The sequence below is a fragment of the Strigops habroptila genome, chromosome 8 (genome assembly GCF_004027225.2).
Source record: "Strigops habroptila isolate Jane chromosome 8, bStrHab1.2.pri, whole genome shotgun sequence".
Classification (NCBI taxonomy): Eukaryota; Metazoa; Chordata; class Aves; order Psittaciformes; family Psittacidae; genus Strigops; species Strigops habroptila.
Window position 1 is genome coordinate 20,241,107 of NC_044284.2, and position 23,881 is coordinate 20,264,987.

Here is a 23,881-nt window from a genome sequence, read left to right on the forward strand (position 1 = left end):
ATAATCTGTCCATTTGCTAAAATAAATAGGATTTCTAAAAATTCAAATGCGCTATATCTGCACTCATCTTTACTAAGCACTCAGATGCTCCTATTCATGAATGTATCACTGTATTATTGGAGTCTCCCTGCTGTTCCATGCATATGCATTTATGATTCATGTTCTTTACATAAATTACACTACAACTGGAAAATTCTACAAAGACTTTCACTATCAGGAAATTAAGAAGAAAGACTAAAGAAAGGGTCAAAAAAACCCCAGATGGAAGTAAAATTAGAGGTCTGAGAATATTTGTAATTCAGGAAATGAGCAAGATCATTAGTACAATTTTAATGAACTAAACCTTCATTTGTATTCATCAAGAAAAATATGTATTTTCCCAACATGTTACCTAGAACACAGTAAATTCAAAGTAAAAATCTCAGTGAGAGAAAGACAGCTACAGAGAGACAAGTAGGACAAGACAAGCTATGAAAGAGTAAGAAAACATTCATTTCAGTTATCTAAATTAATAGCTTATGCTTTATGTTATGTATAGTCAAGTGGGGCCTTCTCAGAGCAACTTAAACCTTCTGTTTGGGAGCTTATAGACCAACTTATGCCTTTAAGTACTTCACTGAGTGCATAAGACAAGACTTAGAAATTATCCTGTCTTCAGCATGTTGTTACTTCCTTTTGTCATACATTAAGTGCCACAATGCAAATGCATAAAAAGAAGAGTTTTAACTCTTATAATTTAAATACAAAAATAAACTACAGAAAAACATCTAAAAGTAACTATCTTGGAAGGAAGTAAACAATAAAGAAAATAAAAGGAACTGGAAAATTGTTTAATAAATATAAGAAAACACCACTGATTGATAGTAATTGAATTATTACATTCACAACCTTCAAACAATATCTTTGCTTTGTGACAGCTCAAAAAGGAAAGAACATGGCATTACTTCTGCATTTGTGGGTTGGTTTGGGTTTTTTCTGTATTAGCTATACACTTAGAATTTGGCCCAATGTTTCTGCATCAGGATGCTTTTAATTTTACATTTATGATAAGCATGATAAGTTGCTGAATAACAATTTGTGTCAGCTTACTCTTCATTATAAGATATACAGTATTTCAAGCAGATTACAATAAATGCTGTTATTACAATGACTTTGGTTTCATGTCATTGGTATAATAAACCATCTGCCCAGAAAACTCAATTTAGTTAAGTCTATTGTGTCTATGCACAAATAGTGTATTCAATCAGTATTATTTCCCATACAGTTAAAAATAACATATCAGCCTGTTTTCATTACATCCCTTCTGCAAAGATACTTAACATTTAATTGCCCAATGAAACGTATATTTCTAAGATTTCACAGTCAGAGACAAAAATAGAAGAGAAAAACTAATGCAAGTAAACACTGTTAGAAGATCAGATTTTCTATTATATTTCAATATATTTTTTCAAGTTTACTGCGCACAGACTTAAGCTTCTTTACAAAGTATCCCATGATACTGTATCTGAAAAAGAAACCCTGAAACATTCAGAGCTATTTACTGTAGCATTTACCAAAAGTTTTATGGTTAATTAAAACACAACGTACAAAATACCTTGCATTATCTAAAGATATCAGGCAAAAATCATCATCTAGGTTTTAAACTGAATCATGCCACCTCCATAAAAATTCAGTGTATCTCTTGCGTGGTTTTTTTTTTTTTATTTTTGAATGAACCAAGATCTAACACATGGATCTTTCAGCAGCACTTAAACTAAGGGAATTACCTCTTTGTTTCTCTAAATATTGGGTAAGCTATCAGCTGTCACCTAAAGGTGATAAACAAAATGTCAGCATGTTACTCACCAATAAAGTAGTTGTTTCCTAATGCAAGCATGTCTTCAGACAGAACAAGTCCACCCAGTGCCTGGAGAAGAGTGACACTTCTACCATCAATAAGTGAACACTGTTTAAATCCAGTGGTTGTGACCTTCCATAGCAGGATAAGAGAAGCAGTAGCATCTTGCCTTATTCTGACAAAAGAAATTATAAGAATATTTATGTTAAGGGAAATTGGTGTTACTAGGAAGTATATTACTGGGGGACAAAAGTTTATCAAAAAAGCAGAAAAACTTATGTAGCACACATGGAATCAAGAAAAGGCCTGCAGGTTTTTAGCATGTCCACAAAAATAAAAAATGCTTCAAGAGTAATATGTAATAATAGAGTCTCAATTTCTAATACTTAAAAGACATCATCTTAGTGGCCATGAAGAGTTTTGCACAAACATTACATAAAAGCATTCTTACTCAGTCTTTGTATTTATGCCTTTTTGAATAGTTCCTCCGTTCTGTATCTACATCATTTTCTGCAGCTTAACTACATCCAGCCCTCTTGTTTACTGAAGTACACTAAATATTCATTCAATACAGGGAGACGGATCCTGGTAGAAATCCTCATGTTTGACACAGCAGATTGAAGGTTCAGAACAGCTTATTCTTGTAGATCAAATTAGTCACATAATGGTCCCAAGGTCACTGAGTACACCGTGTCTTCCTAAATACCGACAGATTGGGTAAGTATCACAACTGCATATATGCGGTCGGCTCCACTAGGGAGCACTGTATCTATGTCACTGTTTCTTTCAGGACACTCTTTTCCCTACTCAACTCCACAAAATAAAAATAAAAACCTGCAATGTTTCTGGTAAGTACCCAAATATTGGCATTAATTTCCTCTAAAGGAACCCAAATAAGTTTGAACAATCCTCCAAAAATTCAAATGCAACAGCATCCAACTTCTGAAAACTGATAATTCTCTACTGCTGAAAACAGGCCTAGAAATACCCAGAGATGAAGTCCTGTTCCACAATTTCCTGTACTGAAATTGTTTCAATCCTGCTAAAAACACAAGGCAGTTTTCCCTCGACACTTCCTATTTGCATCCAAAACAAGAAATGCAAAATTTTGTAATCATGTTTGACACAAGTTGAAAAAATATTTCAACTAGCCATCATAAGAAGCAAAATTTTGAACAATATTTTGGGTCATTTTTAAGAACAATCCCCATTGCTACTCCCAAAGCTGACCACCTCACTTTGAGAACAAGATAGCAGCCAGTTTTACAGTTTAGGTCATGCCTGACAATCAAAGCAAAATAAAATTATTAAACTGAAATTATTTTCCTTTCATAGGTAGCAATTGATCCTGAGATGTTACTTGGACCTTTAAATGAAATAGAATTAAATAAAGATAGATATTGACCTGCATTAATCTACCTAGATATAAATCACTGCTAAAGATTAATAGTATAAAAAAATGACCAAAAAGGACTGTGTATTCTGCAACCTCCTTTAAAATGGGGTCACTCCAGTAAGGGTCCTAAATACAGCTGCAGTATCCACAAACACCAGCTTACTACTGATTTCATGAAAAGGCATTTGTTTGCTTACAGATTCCACCCAACCAGAGCATCCGCCCTTACAGATCTCTTCCTGACTTAAGCTTAACACTCATGAATGAGCATGATGTGGGAAGAGTAGGACAGCTCCCACGTTTAACAGTTACTGCTCCAAACTGTCTGCAGCTTGTCTGCTTACATCAGTTTGTTTTTTCCTGTGAGCATGGCCTTTTTTAGCTGAAAGCTGAGATTCTGAAAGATAAAATGACAGTATGATAAAAGTAGGCTCTTTGGGGAAAATGTGAGTCTAAAATTGCAGTAAAGCTGTGAGCCAGAGAACTACCTTGGCAGATTTTTATTTTAAATAAAATTTCCAATAAGAAAATGTCTCATCCCAGCTGACAGAATCAAATCTTTCCAGGAAATTGTGTTCTGTTAATTAAAAGAACAAAGCAAGTATTAAATCGAAAAAGTGTGAGTTTGAAAAGTGAATAACACAGAATCAATTAGAATGCTTGAGAAATGTGTTTGCAGGACATGCACAAAGATTTCACAGCTGATGATGACACCCAGAACAATACTCCAGAAATCAAATACAAGTGCACAAAATACATGCTTTTATATAGTCAATAATAACACTTTCTACCACCAAGTGCATTTTAAGATTAAAGAGGGAAATAAGCGTTCACTGCATAAAGGAGAAAGGAAATGTTGTATCTTCTCCACAATGACATCTTCAACACATCTGCCCATTTCTAATGCATTCTGATAGCCCAGAGACAGTTTACATGCTTACATCTTCTAAAGCATTAAATATGTGCGAAAAATTATGTCAAGCAAAGAGCTGACATGGCACTGCTAGATGCCTGAAGCCTGACTGAAGTTCTTTCATATACTTCTAGTCATTTGACAAACCTGCTTATCTGAAAAACTGTGATCTAAAATATCCAGGCAAATTAAAATAAAAGCATTTTTATGTTTCATCACATATGAAAAATACTCTTACTTTATTGATGTATTCTGTGGAACTTCAAAGGAGATAAGCCGGCCTCCAGCAGAGTTATTGGAACTGGCATTTCCACAAGCCACGTCTGGGGTTATCTGAAAGTAAAAGTAGTTTTAAGTAACACTAAACCAGAAAATCTGGCCAAAGAAACCATGAAAGATTTTTTAGAAAGTTACACAAAAGGTCCAACAGTCTTCTTTTAAAAATCATCAGGATGGACCAAAACAGTCACCAAAATTTTTATGCTATCAACAAATATTCCAAGAATTCACATAACTATCCTTTAGTTTCTTGTTTTAACAAAAACATCCTGCACATAAGTGTGAACTTCTAAAATAAACTTCCTTTAAAAGAGATCATGTTTAGAAAATTAATAGGCTTTTGGTCTTTTAAAATAATAAATAAAGCTCTAAAATTTGCCACTTCCAAAAAATGTTGCATCATTAATTTAGGTGATCTTGGAGGATTTATAATAGCAAATACTGTTATTGTCTTTCTATTATATTGAAATTTACTTTTTCCCAAACATAGATTAAAAAAATACTGGCCCACTTACCCATTTTTATTATTTCCAGGTAAAAGTTGCTTGGACAAACAGTGTTTTCAGATGGAAGAAAATTATGAACACAGTTGAGAGTGAAAGGATGTATTTACCAAATCTGTGGTGTCTTGTAGGCATTTCATAAAGGCAGTTTGAAAACCATTAGCGTTTCCAGTGATACCTTTATTTCAAATAAGTAATATTTTTTGTGGCATAATTGACCCTTTCTATCACCGAAATTAACATCACCAGTAATTTTAATGAAGTAGTTCTCAGGTATCTTCATCAGCTTGCCTATGAAATATCACACTGTAAAGAAACCAATCCAATTCATCTTCAAATTGCTGGGCAGTTTTTGCAATGTTATTTTTTCAGTTATCTATCTCGAAGACTCACTAGCAAAGCAAAAAATGCAACCTGACACGCTCCCTGAATTAATCATCATTAGTCATCAAAGAAAATCCTAAATTTGTAAATTTAAGTAAAATACAAATTTGTATTTCAACATTACTATGAAACATCTGTGAAAACATGAACAACAGAAGTCCAGAATATGATGCAAGTAGTAATTTTTAGGAGATTCAGAGGTGATTTTGACTCAAGCAAGGCAAATGATTATTCACATTTCCAAAAAATGTCTAGCTTACAGGATTCATTGTTAAATTCTCTGGCACATATAATAAATACTCATAGTTTATGAAAATAAAGTGAGATGCAATTTTATTGTATTTGTTCAAATAGATTTGGGGGAAAAAAAAAAATTATATCCATTACAAATTTTTCAATTTTAGAAGTCAAAATTATGGAGCTAGCATTCAAAACACAATGAATCCAAAATTATTTTAGCTAACACTCTTCATATTTGCCAACATTTTAACTTTCATTTTCTTTGTGAATCTATATTTCTACTGGGACAAAGACACGAAGAAAAAAAATGTAGAAATCAACATCTCTATTCTCACACAGTCTTCTACTACATCTAAAAATACACTCACTTTTAAAGTATTTGTGTAATTTTACAGTTTCATGCATCTATTACCTTGGAACACAAGGGGGAAAGAAATGTAATTTACATATTTCATTTACCTTACCATTCAATATTAGAAGTTTGTAAAAGGCATTGATCTCTTTGAAACTAGAATTAAAAAATAACAAAAAAATTCAGGAGGACAGAGATAAACAAAGTGGCTGCGCAACAAGAGCTGAGATTTAAACTTGTGAAAATAAAAAAAACCAAACCAAAAATACTTTGGTTTGCAAACACATCAGAATTAAGGATTACTCAGCATGAAAAGCACACATAGGCAATATTTCAATGGGAATCAGAAGATAGAAATGCAAAATTCAGATTTTGACTTTTCCGTTAAGAGATCTGTAATGTTCGATGTCTTTCTCTAGAAACTCCATTTGCAATTGACTCTGCTTTCATGCTTCAAGAGTCAGACAAAATAATCATCTAAACCAGTAGGACACCAAAGTAGAATTTTGCAATAGCTTTTTTTTTTTAATATTAAAAATCCCAGTAATAGGATCAGAGAATAAATAAATAAATAAATAAATCCAACACACCACAGTAAGAAGCAGCAGCTTTCATAAGGAAGAAAAAATGGTGCTAGCAGTGTCTTATTTCAGGCAAATATTAGGGAGACAAAAATTACGGCTTTGACACCTGAATTAGGAAATAAATTACACACAGTTTTTCTACAGCTATGGGAAATTGGAATAAAGATTTTAAGTATGTCTCTTTCCTGTCTTAACAGAGCTCTCTGCAAAACTGAAAGATTGAAGAATGAGGGTAAAAACTGCCATGGAATTACAATAAGAAAGAACACTTAGAAAATGAAAACAATCTGTAAGTCTTACTCCCAAAGGAAAAAAAAGGAAAAGAGGGAAGAGGAAAAAAACCACCACACAAACTGCCAGAACTGGTAAGAGATATTTAAAACACAAGTCACTGGAAAAATATACTTAAACATTTTTTAGAAGGTAAAATCAAGAGCATTCCTACCCTACCCTTTGCTGGAGCACCTCCCATACAAACTGTGAGTAGTGAGGCACTGGAACAGGTTGCCCAGAGAAGCTATGGATACCCATACCTGGAAGTCTTCACAGCCAGGTTGGTTCCCTGTTACTTTGAGCAACCTAGTAAAGTGGAAGGAGCCCTTGCCCATGGAAAGGGGCTTGGAACTAGATGGTCTTGAGGTCATTTCCAACCCAAACCATTCTATGATTCTATGATTCTAAAAAAGCAATAATGAAATCTCCATAAGAACAAGCTTCCTGGATTTTGATGACACAGCAGTGACTAGACTAAAATATTACCTTACCAAGCCATAGCAGTACTGCAGATGAGATTGCAAAGGAAATCAGGTGTTACCTAAGAAGAGAGCAACAGACTGTTCTTCCATATTACAACTTTTCTGAAAAAAAATAGTGTGAATTGTACAGATATTCTTATGCACTACACACCAACCAGAATAATGATACATTCAGTTCAACAAGTGCTGAAATACATACATAAATCCCAAGGCAATATTTTTACACGAGCGCTTTTACTACTTTGATAAATTAAGTGCACTAGCCTTTAATTCAATGAGGCTAAGAAAAGGAATATACAGACTCTAAGTCTATATATATGCTGGGATACACAAATGTAGCCTCTCACTACCGAAAGTAGTTCTCCGAAGATTTTTATTGTATATGAAATTCCATAGTATGCTTCTTGGAAAGCTGACCAGACATATGTAACTCTACAAGGCCTTACCAGCATGGGCAGACTAATCCTGTACAGTGTAAAATACAGTCATTCTGCTACCATGCTACATGTTTGCATTTCTGTTGTATCTCAGACCCCTGAGTCTGAAGAATTGCAGAAGGCTTTTACTTCTTACAAAACATATCACATTTTCCTCAAACTTAAAAATGGTCTGTAAGTGGAATGACCACATTCACGCTGGCCCTACCAATTCCTCACTACCTTAATAAAAAGATAGTAACAAATATCTGGAAACTAACAAACACTGGAAGAATGTATCTTGTGGACTCTCTTTGTGCTTTATTTTACACTAACTGAACACAGATCTGAGCAGCCCACTCTAGCTGACCCTGCTCTGAACAAGGGAGCTGGACGAGGCAATATCCAACAGCCCTTCCAACCTCACCTGCACTGTGATTCTGTTAGTAAATATTCACCCCATGAGCACATTTCCTATGAAGTCTTTCCTGTAAATTGCCATTGTAACTTCATTAATATAATGGCTTTTATAAAACCCCAGTCCAACATACAATAAGAGTGCTTCATTTTGAAAATACCCCCAAAGGTTACGCAAGTAAGTATGTGCACATGTGTGTGTGCATACTCACATGGACACACAGACACCTGCATGTTTTAAATTGACACTATCCTCCTGTGCTAGCTGTGAAGGTTCTCTTTGGTTAATCTCTTGTCTTTCCATCTCAAAAAAGCCATTCTCCTGTATTTACCATCTAACGGGGCAATAAAGAAATCTTGACACTAAAGCAAAATGGGGCAAATAAGTCTGGAATTATACAGAATACACAAATGCACACATCATTTCCACACATCATTCTCGAACTAAATAAGAGATGGATACAAACTCATCTTACAAAAAAACAAAATCAGTGCTTAAAAGAAAAACTCTATGCCTAAAGATTTAAACATATTAGAAAAGACATTATGTTAATAGACAAGTGTGAAAATTATTTCATTGAGAAAAACAAGGCTATGTTCTGGGTGGTCTCCAGTGAAAACTGACATGGTCATTAAGAAAGATAAACTTTCATTTCTTCAGTAGGACAGAAACTGCCACAATGAATGCATTATGAGAGATGCTCTTGCAAGTGCCAATTCTTCCAAATTTTCTTCTAAGTGTTTACTTATTAACTTTCAATTCAATAAAGCAAGTTTCATAATATGCAATTTTGCCTTTTCTAAACATATAACTACCTTTCCATTAAGATAAGGCCTGCAGGATTTTTTCTTTTCCAGCCCTCTAAGGGTAGCAAGAGTTATCTCTTATTTTCTAGGAAATAAAACATGTTTTTCAGCCTTCCTTATGCAAGAGAAAAATAATACATGAAAGAAAGAAAACAGGTTAGATCCTGACTATAAGATCGTGAACATCTGTCTGCAAAGAATTAAAAAGCAGGAAAATAAAAGGCAATATAATAGAACCATAAGAGAGGGATCAATTACTATCTTCTTGTAGTCAAGATAAACCAGGATCATTTCTGGCACAGAAATGCCATTTAGACAGAACAAAATTATACAAGGAAAATAAAAAACACAATTCTTTTGCCCTGTAGCATGGAAAAACTACCGCTTCTGACAATCTAGTGTCACGCAGCTTAGCCTCCACTTGAGTGTATTTGTTTGTACCCTCCAGTGTTTCATATGGGACAACATTTGAAAAAAAAAAAAAAAAAACAGAATAGAAAAAAATAAAGGCTTACTTCTAACATATCTCACCAGTGGAAGAAAAAAAATCAAAAGTGTTTAGAGTAGGAGTAGTGCCTCTCTGAAGAACACCAAGGGAAGACTGACAGACTGTATCCAAAAAGAGTATCAAATGAAGAAAGCTTTCCAGTTATTATAGCACTGAAATGTGATCTAAGGAAGGCTGCATATCCACCCAGAGAATTCTATATCTGGCAGTCTGTGCTTCTTGGCTCATCTGCGCAAAAGCCACTTTGTGGAGTCAGCAATCAACTGCCATGGGGATCCAGTGCATTCCAGCATTGGCAATCCTCTAGATTACACTATTAAAACTGTATTTCTGTCACAGGTTAACAATGCCAATATTACACCAAGAGGTAGATGCTTCAGCAGGCACAGTAGGTTACCTTAAACTATGATACTTTTTCAGACAGACAGCTTGGACAATCATATAAGCCAGATGCCTTCCTGTCTAAAGCTGGCCACCAAAATCAATGTCAACTTCCTAAAATCTAACAGTCTGTACTTGTTTGGGCTGGAATTGAGTTAACTTCTTCACAGTGGCTTCCATGGTACTATTTTTTGGATTCGTGATGAAAACAGTGTTAATAATGACTGTTAAGAAAACAGTCAGGGCATGTTTTAACTGTTACTGAACACAGCATCAAGGCCTTTTCTGTTTCTCAGACTGCCCTGCCAGCAAGTAGGCTAGGGGTGCACAAGAAGTTCGGGCAACACAGACAGGTGACCCCAACTGACCAAAGGGACATCTCATACCATATGATGTCATTTGCAACAATAAAAACAGGGTGGAAGTTGACCAGGGCTGCTGTTGCTCAGACACCAACTGAGCATCAGTTTTTGTTTTGTTTCGGTTTTTGCTTCATTGTTTTCTTTCTCTTTCTTTTCTAAATTATTAAACCGTCTAACTCAATCCATGAGTTTTCACACTTTTACCCTTTCAATTTTCTCCCCCATCCCACTAGGTGGGGGACTGAACAACTGGCTGTGTGGGGCTCAGCTCCCTACTCCTCGGTTAAATCTCAACACAGTCATTCGATAAATATTACTTCCATGAACAAATAAAGGTCTTATCTTCTTCCAGAGTGTATGGAGCTGTTCTATGTAATAAAGGTAAACACTGTGGAAACAAACTCATTGAGCAAAAATTCCACATAGTCAAATCTTTACACACAGTGTATGAGTTCAGGTCACTGGAGAATAAGCTAGGAAGTAAACTTCAACTAAAGAAGTCCACCAAGTCAGCCATAGACACTTCTACACCAAAACACTGACAGGCAGTAAAGCTATCAGGGTTTGGTTTGGGTTTTGTTCGTTTGTGGGTTTTTTTATTGTTTGGTAGTTTGCTTTCTTGTTTTGTTGATTTTGTCTTATTGTTCTGGGATTTTGTTTTTGTTTTTTCTCAGACTTTCAAAGACTTCAAGACAGGATGACTCCTGAAGGAGTAGAGAATCCAGATGCTTGTAAAAGACAGCATTGGATAACCAAAAGTCCTGAGCCTACCCACCAGAATAGATTCAGACAAGCAGGGCTTCAGTATCTTGACATAATTGCACTCGCTAAATTTTCTATAGCATATTTCTGTCCTTAAAGAGGATACGAGAGTTTTGATTTTTAAGAAAGCTAATATTTATAACAATTCATTAAACATCTTTTAGCAATGGAATATACTAAACTAAGGTTTGTGTGAACTTCACATTAGTTTTGTTTGAGCATATTGAGCTTTTAGATATGTTTTGTTTTGTGCTTTGAAAATAAGTATAATAAAGGATATCACCTATCCAGAGCTGCTTACAAGTTTTCTATCAGAGCGGCATTTGTACAGAAAGTTACATACACAAATACTGTAGAGGAGAGATTTAGTTAATTTACAGATTTATCCTAGAAGAAAGATAAGATTATTCTAGCAAAATCTCTTTTCTTCAGTCTCCTTATTTGCTTGTATGATCTCTTTTTTAAGAAGAAAATGAAAAATAATAATTTTCTTAACAAATCTTATATATAGTTATTAGAGCAGCTGTCCTAAGTCAAACCCAAAGTATACATATTCCAGTACTTTATTTAACTCCAGCAGCAATCATAAGAGGGAATGCCAAGAAAATAACATGAGGACAAGCCTATTTCCTCCAAACTCCACACATTTTCATGGCAGCTTAGGAAAATCTTTGTCATTTCGAAGGATAGTGTTTCTACGTATTTAGCAACCTCAAACGGATCTCTCCTCCATGATTCCATTCAGCCTCCTTCTGCACCTATATCATACTTTGGCAAAAACATGCAAGCATTTAGCAACAAATAAAGCAAAGATTCAAAGATCTCTGTTTCAGGCCAAATTATTCCTTAAGCACAGGCCATTGCTGCAGAACAGGAGCACTCTCTTTCAGAATTTTCCACCTGACCCAGCCATTCTCCTTTTAAAGGCTTACAATTTACGAAGAAAATATAAAACAAATGTTTTCCCCATTGCAAGGGGAATTACTAGTTTATTGTAGCCTTTAATCACTAGTTCCAAAAGCTTGAATCTGAGTAGTAGTATTGCAGTATAAATAAAAGGTTAGACTAGGACTCACGTGCTTAGCATTCTAATTTCTGACTGCACACCTGGTAAATCACTTTGCTGCTCTGTACTTCAGTGTCTCCATCTGTAAAATGTGAATAATACTGCTGATTTCCTTTGGAAAAAAAAGACGAGAGCTATTAAGGGAAAGTAATATATAAGAGTACAGTACTGCTATTCTTACAGTTGATTTTGTACACAGAAACCTCTGTTTGTTCTGTTAGTTGAGCAGGATTAGTGAGATGGTTTCTTTTTCTTCTATCATCAGCTAATAGAAATCTTTTCTACACTGTAAGACAAAAGATCATTGAACTGGGAAAATGTGGATTGCTAGTCATATCTCCTGCAAGTGGAACAAGTTAGTCGCCCAAAGTAGGAAAAAAAGTTCTCTTTCAAAAGCTGAGCACAAAGACAAATTCCAAAGATAAATTTCATAAAGAAACCAACAGACAATAATATTTTTCTCTTAATGATCTGTGTTTGTAGCCCTTAATCTGCATATCAGGAAAAAACTCATTTATAGCAAGTGATTTCCGAGAAAGGAAACTGTATCTAAAGACATCTCTATGTTGTCTACTGGTGCAGATATTACTGAGAACATTCAGTAAAGCAAGCACTGGCAAGTTTTATCCTTAATATCTAAGGAATACAGAAAAAAACAGTCCGACTGTAACCATACATCCTGACTCTCTTTGTTTACTTTGCCCAGGTGCTCATTTTTCGAGTTCCCAAAATTTCCTGAAAAAGCTTCCATGGAAAATTCATCCTTGCAAGATAGTGAGAGCTTTCATTTGGAGACGTTCTGCAAAATTTCTCTCTGAGCAGACAGGCAAAAGGTTATGAAGAACATTAGTTCACTTGCAGTATCAGTATAGAATAATGTGAAACAGGCTGACTTGGAAGATTAAAAAAAAAAAACCAAAAAACCAGCAGCCTTTGTTGCCCCCAAATCTCAAGGAAGATCAAAACAGTAGATTTTTTGCAATGCAAAACCTAGTTATTTAATTTTTTCCCTTTTAAGCGTGCAAGAAAGGATTAAGCTTTGCAAAGCTTTTAAAGCTATGAGAAAAGGTAGTATTTTCCTGCTTAACACTTTTTAGTCTTGAAACCTCCACCAAAGAGGCTTTGGAATACAGACATTCAGGCAAGTCAAGTCTCTTTAGTTTAATACAGATCAGAGACAATGTCTTGAATTAGCAACTGAAATCTCTTTTGGATAAGCATCTCTCTCACTGTGAATTCTAAAGAGCAGAAGGTCATTATGCTACACTAGAAAGACTGCCAAAAAAACCTATCACAATATATTAAAAACATATCAAGACAATTAATTTCATAATAGGGTAACAAGTAATTTCCACCTTTATGTTAATAACACAGTTGCAATTGATAACCTATATGTATTCCTCAGGTAACAGAAGACATGCAGAAGGGTGAGTTTCAGCTATCAAAATACGCACTTGTGAATGATTTGCTTGGCCAAAATGCTTAGTGAATCTACCTAAAATGCAAACCAGGCAGCAATGTTACTAACACTATACCCAGACCACAGATTGAGAAAGACACACAAGGGAAATCCGACACAGAGAAGGGCATGCCCTTAATTGATCAGGACACATGGAGCACCCATGCTGAGACAACACTGAGTTGAAACTAAGTGACAAAAGCAGATGATTGTTTCTGCTTCAGTGCTTTCTCCAAACTCCATACTTGGTGCCCGGCATATGTTCTACTGTAAAATAATAGGTATGGGAAATAGAATTCCAAGAAACAAAGCTCTGTTCTCCAGACACTGCCCTCCAGAAGACCCACTGAAATTGGAAACAGCCCTATAACTACTTGTACCTCAGATATAATCTGAGAATCGTAACACATGAAACAAATATTTCACACAGGTTGATTTTACTTTCAAAATTTGATTTAGATAAATGTTACAGTAAAAACATGAACAAATCTGGATTAGCAAAGAATTATGAAAAAATATACTTTTTTCCAGGATTAAACTCATGCTTGTTCACTTTCTCATTAGCTGATGTATGAAAATACCTCAGAAGAAGTACACTCCTTGAAACATATCTTAAACAGATAGAACGGACATTTTGCCTATTTATTCTTTAATAAACGTAACTGAAATTACTTTATAATGCATTTTTCACTAAGAAAAAGACATCACAAAGATTTTAATTCTTTGCCTATTGAAATTATATTTATTCAGCAACAAGCTCATTAGTTTGGTACTAAGTTGATCCAAACAAAAACAAAGACAAAAAAATTATTTGATATTTGGAGATACATTGTCATGTAAATGACTGGAAGAATATTATCCCATTTCAAAAAAATACCCAATACAACATGTTGGCCAACTTCAGCCTATTGCTTTTAACAAGTATCAAATTTGTTTGCACTTAATTTTACTAGCATATTAACTCAGGGCAGATACCATATTTCAGTCCTCTCATGTAGACATCAGTGAAGTCATGCACAAATGACAACCCAACAATGATAACAAAAGTTCTTTCTCGTGCATTTTCATTTAGACAGAATGTTCTCACCTCTGTTTCATCCCATTTCAGATCTACAACCTTTTGTCCGGCTTTTGGCTGCCATGTAGGTAACGTCACAGTTGCTTTTGAACGAGGAAGAACAATGTCAGGTTCCAGCGTGGATGAGACTACTCTGCTGTGTTCTGGTGATGTCAGCTCTGTCCGTTCAGAGACTGGAAGGCTGCGAATTGAGTGTTCACAGTTTGTTCCCACATAGCCTTCACTACAGAGACAGAGGTAGCCATCACTACTGGTGCTGCAGTTACCATGGTGACAGGGGTTGCTGGCACAAGGATCTGAAACAAACTGGGAAAAACATATGTAAGTCAATTACTGCATATAAAGGATTTATTTCTAACCTTTACAAAGATGATAAAAAAGGATTCTTTCCCCTCCTGTATTTATCTTCTAAATGTATTTATAAACCAAGCTCATCTTTGATGTATTAATCTTAATATTAAGATTAAGATTAATTTTAGAATATTAATCTAAAGAATATTAACCAGTTCTCCCAGATCATTTAATGCTAATTCACTGTTGACACATCCAAGCAAAGGGATGAACATAAAGTATGAACATGGACACTGCTGATAATCAGGAATTTTCAGAAACAGTCTTAAAAGAGTAACCTATCCAGGGAAAACAATAAACATCTAGAAATATAATGCAGTAACAGAAAAAAGGATGCGGCACAGAACACCTACAGATCATCAGGTCATGGAGCAGCTGTGTTGTCATCATGCAATACTACCTGTGGACCCAATGTCCATTTCAAAACAGCTCAGCCTTTTACCCACACTTCATTCAGTGGACATCAGTTTCAGGATCTGATTCATTCTGATGCTGAAAACTTTCTAGAGGAGTTAGAAAGTTGGTGCAAAAATGTGCATATTTTTAAAACACTATTTGTAATAGCATAGGACAAGACTGAGCTCAGTGATGCAGGGAAAATCCTGTCCTAGGCTTGCTTGCCTTCTTCCAGTTTCTGGCTTAAATTATTCTACAGCTAGTTTGTACTCAGTTTCTTATGTTATCCTTTACTTTCATGTTAAATGTCTTTTCCCTCTTCTGTGCTGATGTCTACATCTATAATGTAGTTATAGACTACATCTACAAACTCTTCTCAAGTTTCTTCTCATAGACTGGATAGGACATGCTTGCTCCTTATGAAGGACAAGCCCTCCATTCATGTACTCATTTTTGCACTCTGAACTCCAAAGTTTAGCACTGGCTTTTGTAAATGCATCGGTACTTTTTTTTGTCCTGGAAATAGCTTCCTTGATATTACTTAAGATAGATTCAGAGCAGCCCTGCGGAGAAGGACTTGGGGGTGTTGGTTGATGAGAAGCTTAACATGAGCCAGCAGTGTGCGCTTGCAGCCCAGAAAGTCTATCCTGGGCTGCACCAAAAGAAGCGTAACCAGCAGGTCAAAGGAGGTGATCCTGCCTCTCTACGCTGCTCTCGTGAGACCTCACTTGGAGTATTGTGTACAGTTGTGGTGTTCTCAACATAAAAAGGACATGGAGCTGTTGGAGCAAGTCTAAAGGAGGGCCACGAGGATGACAAGAGGGGTGGAGCACCTCCCGTATGAAGACAGGCTGAGAAAGTTGGGGCTGTTCAGCCTGGAGAAGAGAAGGCTGCATGGAGACCTCATAGCAGCCTTCCAGTATCTGAAGGGGGCCTATAAGGATGCTGGCAGAGGGACTCTTCATTAGGGACTGTAGTGATAGGACAAGTGGTAATGGGCTCAAACTTAAACAGGGGAAGTTTAGATTAGACATAAGGAAGAAGTTCTTTACAGTGAGGGTGGTGAGGCACTGGAACAGGTTGCCCAAGGAAGTTGTGAATGCCCCATCTCTGGTGGTGTTCAAGGCCAGGTTGGACAGAGCCTTGGGCAACATGGTTTAGTGCGAGGTGTCCCTGCCCACGGCAGGGGGATTGGAACTAGATGATCTTAAGGTCCTTTCCAACCCTAACTATTCTATGATTCTATGATTCTATGTTTGCCTTAGTCAGAGCTAAATCACACTGCTGACTCACTCAGCCATTTGATGAACCAAGACAGCCAGGCAGTTCCCTTGATTTGTCTTCACATCAAAGTGAGAACCCATAATTGGAAATACACATTTTCTCAGTCTTTAAACACAAATTTCACCCAAGTGCTCCACTCCTAAAGGTTACCAGCTCTCCCCTGTGCAATATTCCAGTCCTTCCCTTCATAAGCAATGCTTCTTATTATATTTCTCTGGAACACACCACAGTTTTTTATAATTAAGCATTTGTTTCAATTATCATAGGAACTACATAAGTTTTATATATCCTCAATGTCATTTTAAAAAGTACTGGGTCTACGCTATAAATTTTACCTTTCCATTGTTTAGTCTAGAGAAGAGAAGACTGAGAGGGGATCTCATTAATGCATATAAATATCTCAAAGGCAGGTGCCAGGAGAATGGTGCCAGACTCTTTTCAGAGGTACCCAGTGACAGGACGAGGAGTACTGGCGATAAACTAAAATACAAGAAGTTTCACCTCAACATGAGAAAGAATTTCTTTACATTGAGGGTGGCAGAGCACTGGAACAGGTTGCCCAGGGAGGTTGTGGAGTCTCCCTCTCTGGAGATATTCAAAACCAGCCTGGACGTGCTCCTGTGTAACCTGGTCTAGGTGGCCCTGCCTTGGCAGGGGGATTGGACTAGGTGATATCCAGAGGTCCTTTCCAACACTAATGATGCTGCTGCGGTGATTAGTTCAGAGGCCTCATGTCAGTAACACCAAATCCTATTATTACACCTTCTTATGTAAAACAGTACTATTATTGACCTCAGCTAGAATTCTTTCTTTGGCTGGATTTTTGTATATCCCAACCTCTGTAACATTTCTTGACAGAAAACAGGGGAAACATTATTATGAAAGTTAACTTCAGAGACAGTTAATGATGAATGTTAGATTTTGTACTGACTGGTGCAGAAGAGTTAGAGGCCATGGAAGACAGTCCAAAAGATGTGGTCTACTCATTTATTTTGTGGTTCAGTTACAGCTCTGAATGTTGTTTACTTTGCATGGGGACACATCTCATACGTGCTGAGTGATACATTAGATACCAGGATCAAGCTTTGACTCTTCTTCATTTTTAGAACTCAACTATATAGTAAGCTTACATATACTTAATATATAAAGTATCAAGGAAGTACGGATTTTTGTGATCAGATGGGCTTATCTCCTTAGAGTCTCTGTCTCCTGCAAATCAAGAGAATATGTAAGTTCTCAAAGAACAATTTCTAAATTGATTCTCCACAAAATAAGCAACACAAAAGAAAATAACAATTTCTAGGAAGGAACAAAGCCTGGTTCTGTTCTGTGGTTTGTCAATTACATTTTAAGCTTGATCCCACTGCCAAGCAGCAGAGATTTCCACAGGAAATTTGCTTTTAAGAGCATTGAAGATAAAAAGTGTTGATGTGTAAACAAAGCCCAGTTAAAAAAATTTTGCAACAGCTTTTTCATGTTCTGGTTGCTTGGACTAGATCTAAGTTTCAAAGACATGCAACTATCCTATTTTTGGATAAGCTCTTTACTCGTTCTTTCACAGTTAATCCAAATTCACATAACTCATTTTTATTAATAAATCAGCATTTATTCTATTCTGAGGAAATATAATTGTTCTCATCACACCTAAAATGTGGGATATTATTCTTTTCAAAAATAAAGAGCATTTTTCCAATTAGTGAATACAACCATTCACTTTACAAGCAAAATAATAAGTGTTCTGTGATACATGTTGCTTGCTGTTAACTGTTGTGAGCTCATTTGACTGGAAACAGATGCGCTTCATGAAAAGCACTGCTTACTGTTGCCCATGAATCGCCACTAACCTTCCACACACAGTGGAAATGAAAATAATTAAGGCTGTTTGGTTTAGATGAAGAATAAAAAAGATGAGTGTAGATGTAGAACTTCAGTGATACAACTCAGAATTTAGTTTTATGAAGTACTTTGCAGGATTTTAACTTATCATTCCCTTTTCTTAGTTACTGTTAATTCTAAAGCTCATTTTTCTTTCAGTAAGCCTATCAAAACAATGAAATGTCTTTTGTGCATGAAAGTTTTCTGTTGAACTACAGAAAGTTCATTTTAATTAGCAGCTAAAAAGAGATGAGGAAATAAAATTGATTAATCTCTGCTGGTTGTGATGTTTCTGTGGTTCTTCTAGTCCTGTCCAAGGCAAGAAGGAATTGTTAGCAAGGACTCTGAGAAGCACCTTGACAAGCACAATATGATCACTATTAAAAAATTCTAGATTATTTTTAGGTGTAGAATTTCAATAATCTTGATTAAGAAAGTGTATTTAGTATCTAGGTTTCTTGTTTTCATCACCATTTCTCCATTTAATAGCCTGTCAGTTTTCATAATACATTCACTGACTAAATAGGCACAGTCAGCAGTTTCAGCTGACAAAGCTGAGCTGAAAATCATAAAATGTATTTGCATGTGATTACTATTCCATATGCCTGGACAGTTGTAATCTTTGGAGTATTTTTCCAATAAAATCCTAAGATAGACTCATTCTAAGGTGCCCTTCATATTGCAGTTAATTTTCCAAATGCAGATTAAATATGGTATAAACACTAGGCTTGATTAAGAGTCACACTCACAAACATAGATTGTTTGCCAGCCAGTCCAAATGTTTCTAAGTTTTCAGTTTAAGATAAAATATAGCAAGATGTAAATCTGCAGGACTTCTCCAAATAGAAAGACAATCTTTCTGCTGGTACTCCTTGTGGTGACAGCAATTTGTCATATTTTATGTTCATTCAGCATGTCTTCAGAGTGGTTCTACTTGTTCTACCTGGAGACAGACCAAATAGATTCCCCAAGAGAGCTTCAAAAAATAGAATGATAAGCCTAGAGAGAAGGCTATAGATAAGCTCTTAAACACTGTGCAAAACCTGTCTTCCACCTGTGGCTCTCCTCTTGGGTGTGTTAGTACAAAACTAACTTTTGGGTCAATTTTTATTGCTGTTGCCTACAGCCACAAACAACGTTATACCAGCTTGCAACATTGTTAAAATACAAAAAACCAGGATAAAGCCAGTCCTCATATTAGGAATTCAGCAGATCGTTTAAATCCATTCTACATAGTGAATGTCAACCTGTTCACAAAGCGAAGCTGCCTCAAAAATGTTAAAGGCTGGTATTTTACATGTGTATAGTTCCACTCAAAACCTCCAAAATAGGCTTCAGACATTAAAAGCTGACATAGTCCAAAAGTTTCCAATGGCTCTTCAGTGGCTCCCTGAGGTAATTTTTCCAGGATAAAATGTTATGGTTTTCAAATATGTAAAGTGTCTTTAGCTGATTGCTATTTAGACAACTAGTTCCTTCATGTGTTGTGGTAACAACAGATCTTAGGAGAAATTTAAATCAGTAACACTGGCTTTGCACCTACACTGCTGAAGAAATTTCCTAATGCAAAAGCAGACAACTGTGATCAAAAGTGTTATCACCAGCAGAGAAAACGGATCAGACACATCAATTTCAAGCTGTGCACAGTACACTAGAAGTTATCAACTTCTGAATACTTTAGAAATAATTAAAATTTATGGTCTAAAATATTATTAGTTTGGTTTTAATGAAGTAAGTAGAAAATATTTTTTTTCTTATAAGCACATCTGAAATATACTATCTTTGCATGTGCATTAATTGATGAAAAAGAGATGGAATCAGATTTAAATCTTTTACTTAGCAATGGCAAGAGAGATTATCTAGAAATATAAGAATGTTTTAACTATGTTCAAATTATTAAACTCAGCCTCATTCAATTCCTCACACTGTGAAATTTTATATCTGATTCTATCACACACTAAATATTAATGCAAACTAGAAAATGAAAGACCAGAAAATGAGAATAATTTAAGAAAAAACAAACAGATGTTCTACAAAGTGTCCACAGAAAAAGCACTGAGGTGAGTATAAAATAAACACATTTTCTTCTATTTTGAGAAAAGACTTGTCTTGTGACTCAGTGAGACTCAAGCAACATATGAGGTCCTGGAAACCAGAGCAATCATGGCTTTCTTTCCCATCCCTCAAAACAATCTAAGCAAGACAAAACATTTTTATATTACATAAAACATTCATATGGCAGCTCCATGAGTTTCAGTTCTGCAAAACTAACTACAAGCTGCAACACAGAATTGGAATTAATCAAGGTTCAGAGGCTAATGTCAAGAACTGTATTATACCAAAACTACAATGTGAGCAACTTCTTTCTAGAAGTAAACATTTACTGTTTTCTTTTAGCAATTCCACTCAATGCTCCCAACCCATCAAGAATGATATCAATAAATCTAATAAAGAAGGGCAACTTTTATCAGATAATTCAGAACATGATTCTTTGAAACACCATTAACTACAAGCATTTTGGATTGCTTCCATGCTGCCATTCTCACTGTGTGAGTTTTGAATATTCAGAGTGATGAAACTGCCAGTGAATGTAATAAATGGATAGAAAACGTTTTCTTTACTTCAGTGAAGCGGCAAAAAAATGCCTAAAGAAATTGTCTGTTTAATTGAGAACCAAAGCATGGCTGCCCAAATCTATTTGAAAAACCAGCAAACATAACAAGGCAAATTTTGAAAAGCATGATAGATTTTAAAAACAGAGCTCTGGCAAAAGGCTAAGTTATCCTTGCATAATAAGTTACCATACATCAACTGCTTTGCTCTACCTATCCTCAGGCACATTCTTACCTCAAGGCATACTGAAATAACTACAAAATAAATGGATATCACTTTTCCTCTCCCTCAACAAAAGTTAAATATCTATTTCACATTAACCACAGATTACTGCTATGTATAAGCATGTACATGAATAATTATTGAGAATCACTTTACAGTTTTTCTCAGCTTTTCTCATCAGTTTTTTTTTTTATTATTATTATTGTCCTTTATCCTGTTTGGAAAGGCCATTCAAACTGTTTGCTATTTGTCTAGATGTAGTAGATTTAATATCTCATTTCAAGTAGACAAGCTAACTTATTATGTTTTTCAGCAATACCCACACTTACCAAAAATGCTTTTAAAAAACAAAATGAAGCAGAATATCCATCCTGAAGATAGGTCAACTACTTATCAGAGAGGATCTAAGAAGCACCAATAGCTCTGTGAAGATTAGAATTGAGGTTTACCACAGCATCATCTCATGTTACTCTCAGCAAGGGTTGGCAACCAACATTATAACTGTTAAATGGGACTCCAGTGGCACTCTGATTACGGCTGGTAAAGCTAGGGGACAATTCTGAAGACAAACCATTAAATTTGTTAGAGTAACACAATACATCTGTTTAGAACTTATCCTATTATTTCACTATGAAAATATCACACATGTTCTGCCATGAATGCTCTGAGTTATGATGGCATCACAACTCGCCTAGGGAGGAATACAGTTAAAATATCTTTGATCTAAACAAAAAATCCCAAATAATATACTACTGGGATTTTCAAAGCTGATTAAAGAAATTACTTATTCTAATGAAATTAAGAAGATATTGAATTCCTAAATTTTCATCTGTTCATAAATCAACTATGAACACAGCACACTCTAGCCTCTATTCATGTATATCAAGTTTTATACAATCTATGTCTGTCCACGCTTACAAATATTGACTGCTGTGAAAGCACCATATTTGATATTTTTCTAGAGATCTCAAAAATAATTAAACTTCCTTCACTTCCATTGCACGAACAAGCAACCAGATAGAGGATCAAGCCTGTATAATTGCTCTAACTGGCAAAAAGACCACAGCAGAAGTTCACTCTTTATTATATAGCAAGCTAGCTACAAGACAGAGCACTCTTACAAAAGTTCAACAGGAACAACAGCAACATTTCCATTTTCTTTAGCATCAACATCAATCAACCTCAAGACCCAAATTCATATAAAACAAGACTTCATTAGTTCAAGTACTCATGACATTTCTTGATTTAGAAGTCTGAGGCTTCAGACATTTTCTAGATAAGATACAGCAAAACAGACAGATAGATCTTGTAACAAGGACTGAATAGCTCAGTGAGTTGTGCAGTAAAACTATGCAGTTGAACCATCAACACCACATGAAAATTTGAACAACTCAATAGATGTGACAATTGGCTACTCTCATAGCTTTTTGCCCGCAAGAGGCTGTGAAAACAGGAAAAGATAATAAACACACCACAAGGTATCTAGGCAATATGATATACTCAGCAGACCACTGATGCCACATTTTCCAAATCAAGTATGAAAAAAAACCCAATTAAAATCTGGGGAGTTTGAAAAGAAGTCATTATAATTTCAAGCCACTATACATCAGAAAGGAGACATTTCACCAGCTGAGACATTCAGCAATCAATAAAATGCTTATGCACCTGGCCAAATAGATGAGCATCACACAGGTTCTCCAGCGCTTTCAAATGTCGGTCAGCATTACAACCAACATTACTGCACTCTGTGCAGTACTACTGACACCACAGTAAGCCACAGATATGTATGCTCCTTCTATTTTCTTATTTCTCATACTTAAACATCCTGCCAGATCAAAAGCTAAAATATTGGTTAGTTGTAGAAATACTGGAAAATGAAAAAAATTGTGAACACACGAATGCATTCTCTCAGTATGTGTTCTCTGTATTGCTGTGTTGGATTAAGTTATTCCCCATTATCTCTATTTTAAAAACACTTTCCTGTCTATATTAATATATACTTAATTTTAATAATTTTGGCTCAGGATTAGAATTCCAAGACTCAGCTACATTTTTCATATGGTTATTGAAGGTTACACATCAAGTACTTAATATAACACACTGAGCAGAACTGACATCTAAAGAGATTCAGTGAAAAGGGATGCCAGTCTGAAGTAGCTGCCTGCATTTCTCTGGTTGTTACAGCAGACAAAGACTTGAAGCCTTCCTGCGTCGATTAGGAACCTAAACAGTTTTCTGGTCACAAATGACTTTTTCTTTTAAGACACAGTCAGAGACAGTATAGAAGCCTTTATCTCATAACAAAGCACCTGCCTGCACATAAAGAGTTTCAAATCAACATCCAGCTCCTAATCCTGAAGAATATCATTTTACTGCAAGAAATAATTGGATTAAATATTTGAACAATGTTTAGAACAGAGATAAAAGCCCAAATTTTCTCTGCTTCTCCTTGCTTAAACATCATCACTCACTCGTGTTGACACTCATTCCCATCGTCACACTCTCTGCTCCTGTGATTTTTGCTCTGTGAAAGCAGTTCAAACTACGTTTTATCTCACATTTTATGGCAGGCTAAGAGTGAACTCAGTTACTTCATGGCAGCTAACACACTTGTTAAGGTATGACAACAGCAACATATGCC

The 23,881-nt window shown here is 35.6% G+C and overlaps 1 protein-coding gene across 1 annotated transcript in view; it reads right to left on the reverse strand.

Annotated features, from left to right (window-relative positions):
• Positions 1 to 23,881, reverse strand: part of DNER (delta/notch like EGF repeat containing) — a 129,478-nt gene that overhangs the window by 63,392 nt on the left and 42,205 nt on the right. The window contains exons 2-4 of the mRNA XM_030494671.1: positions 14,509 to 14,805; positions 4,385 to 4,479; positions 1,846 to 2,012 (exon numbers count right to left, since the gene is read on the reverse strand). Coding sequence (XP_030350531.1) covers positions 1,846 to 2,012; positions 4,385 to 4,479; positions 14,509 to 14,805 — 559 coding nt within the window. The remainder of the gene's footprint in view (positions 1 to 1,845; positions 2,013 to 4,384; positions 4,480 to 14,508; positions 14,806 to 23,881) is intronic.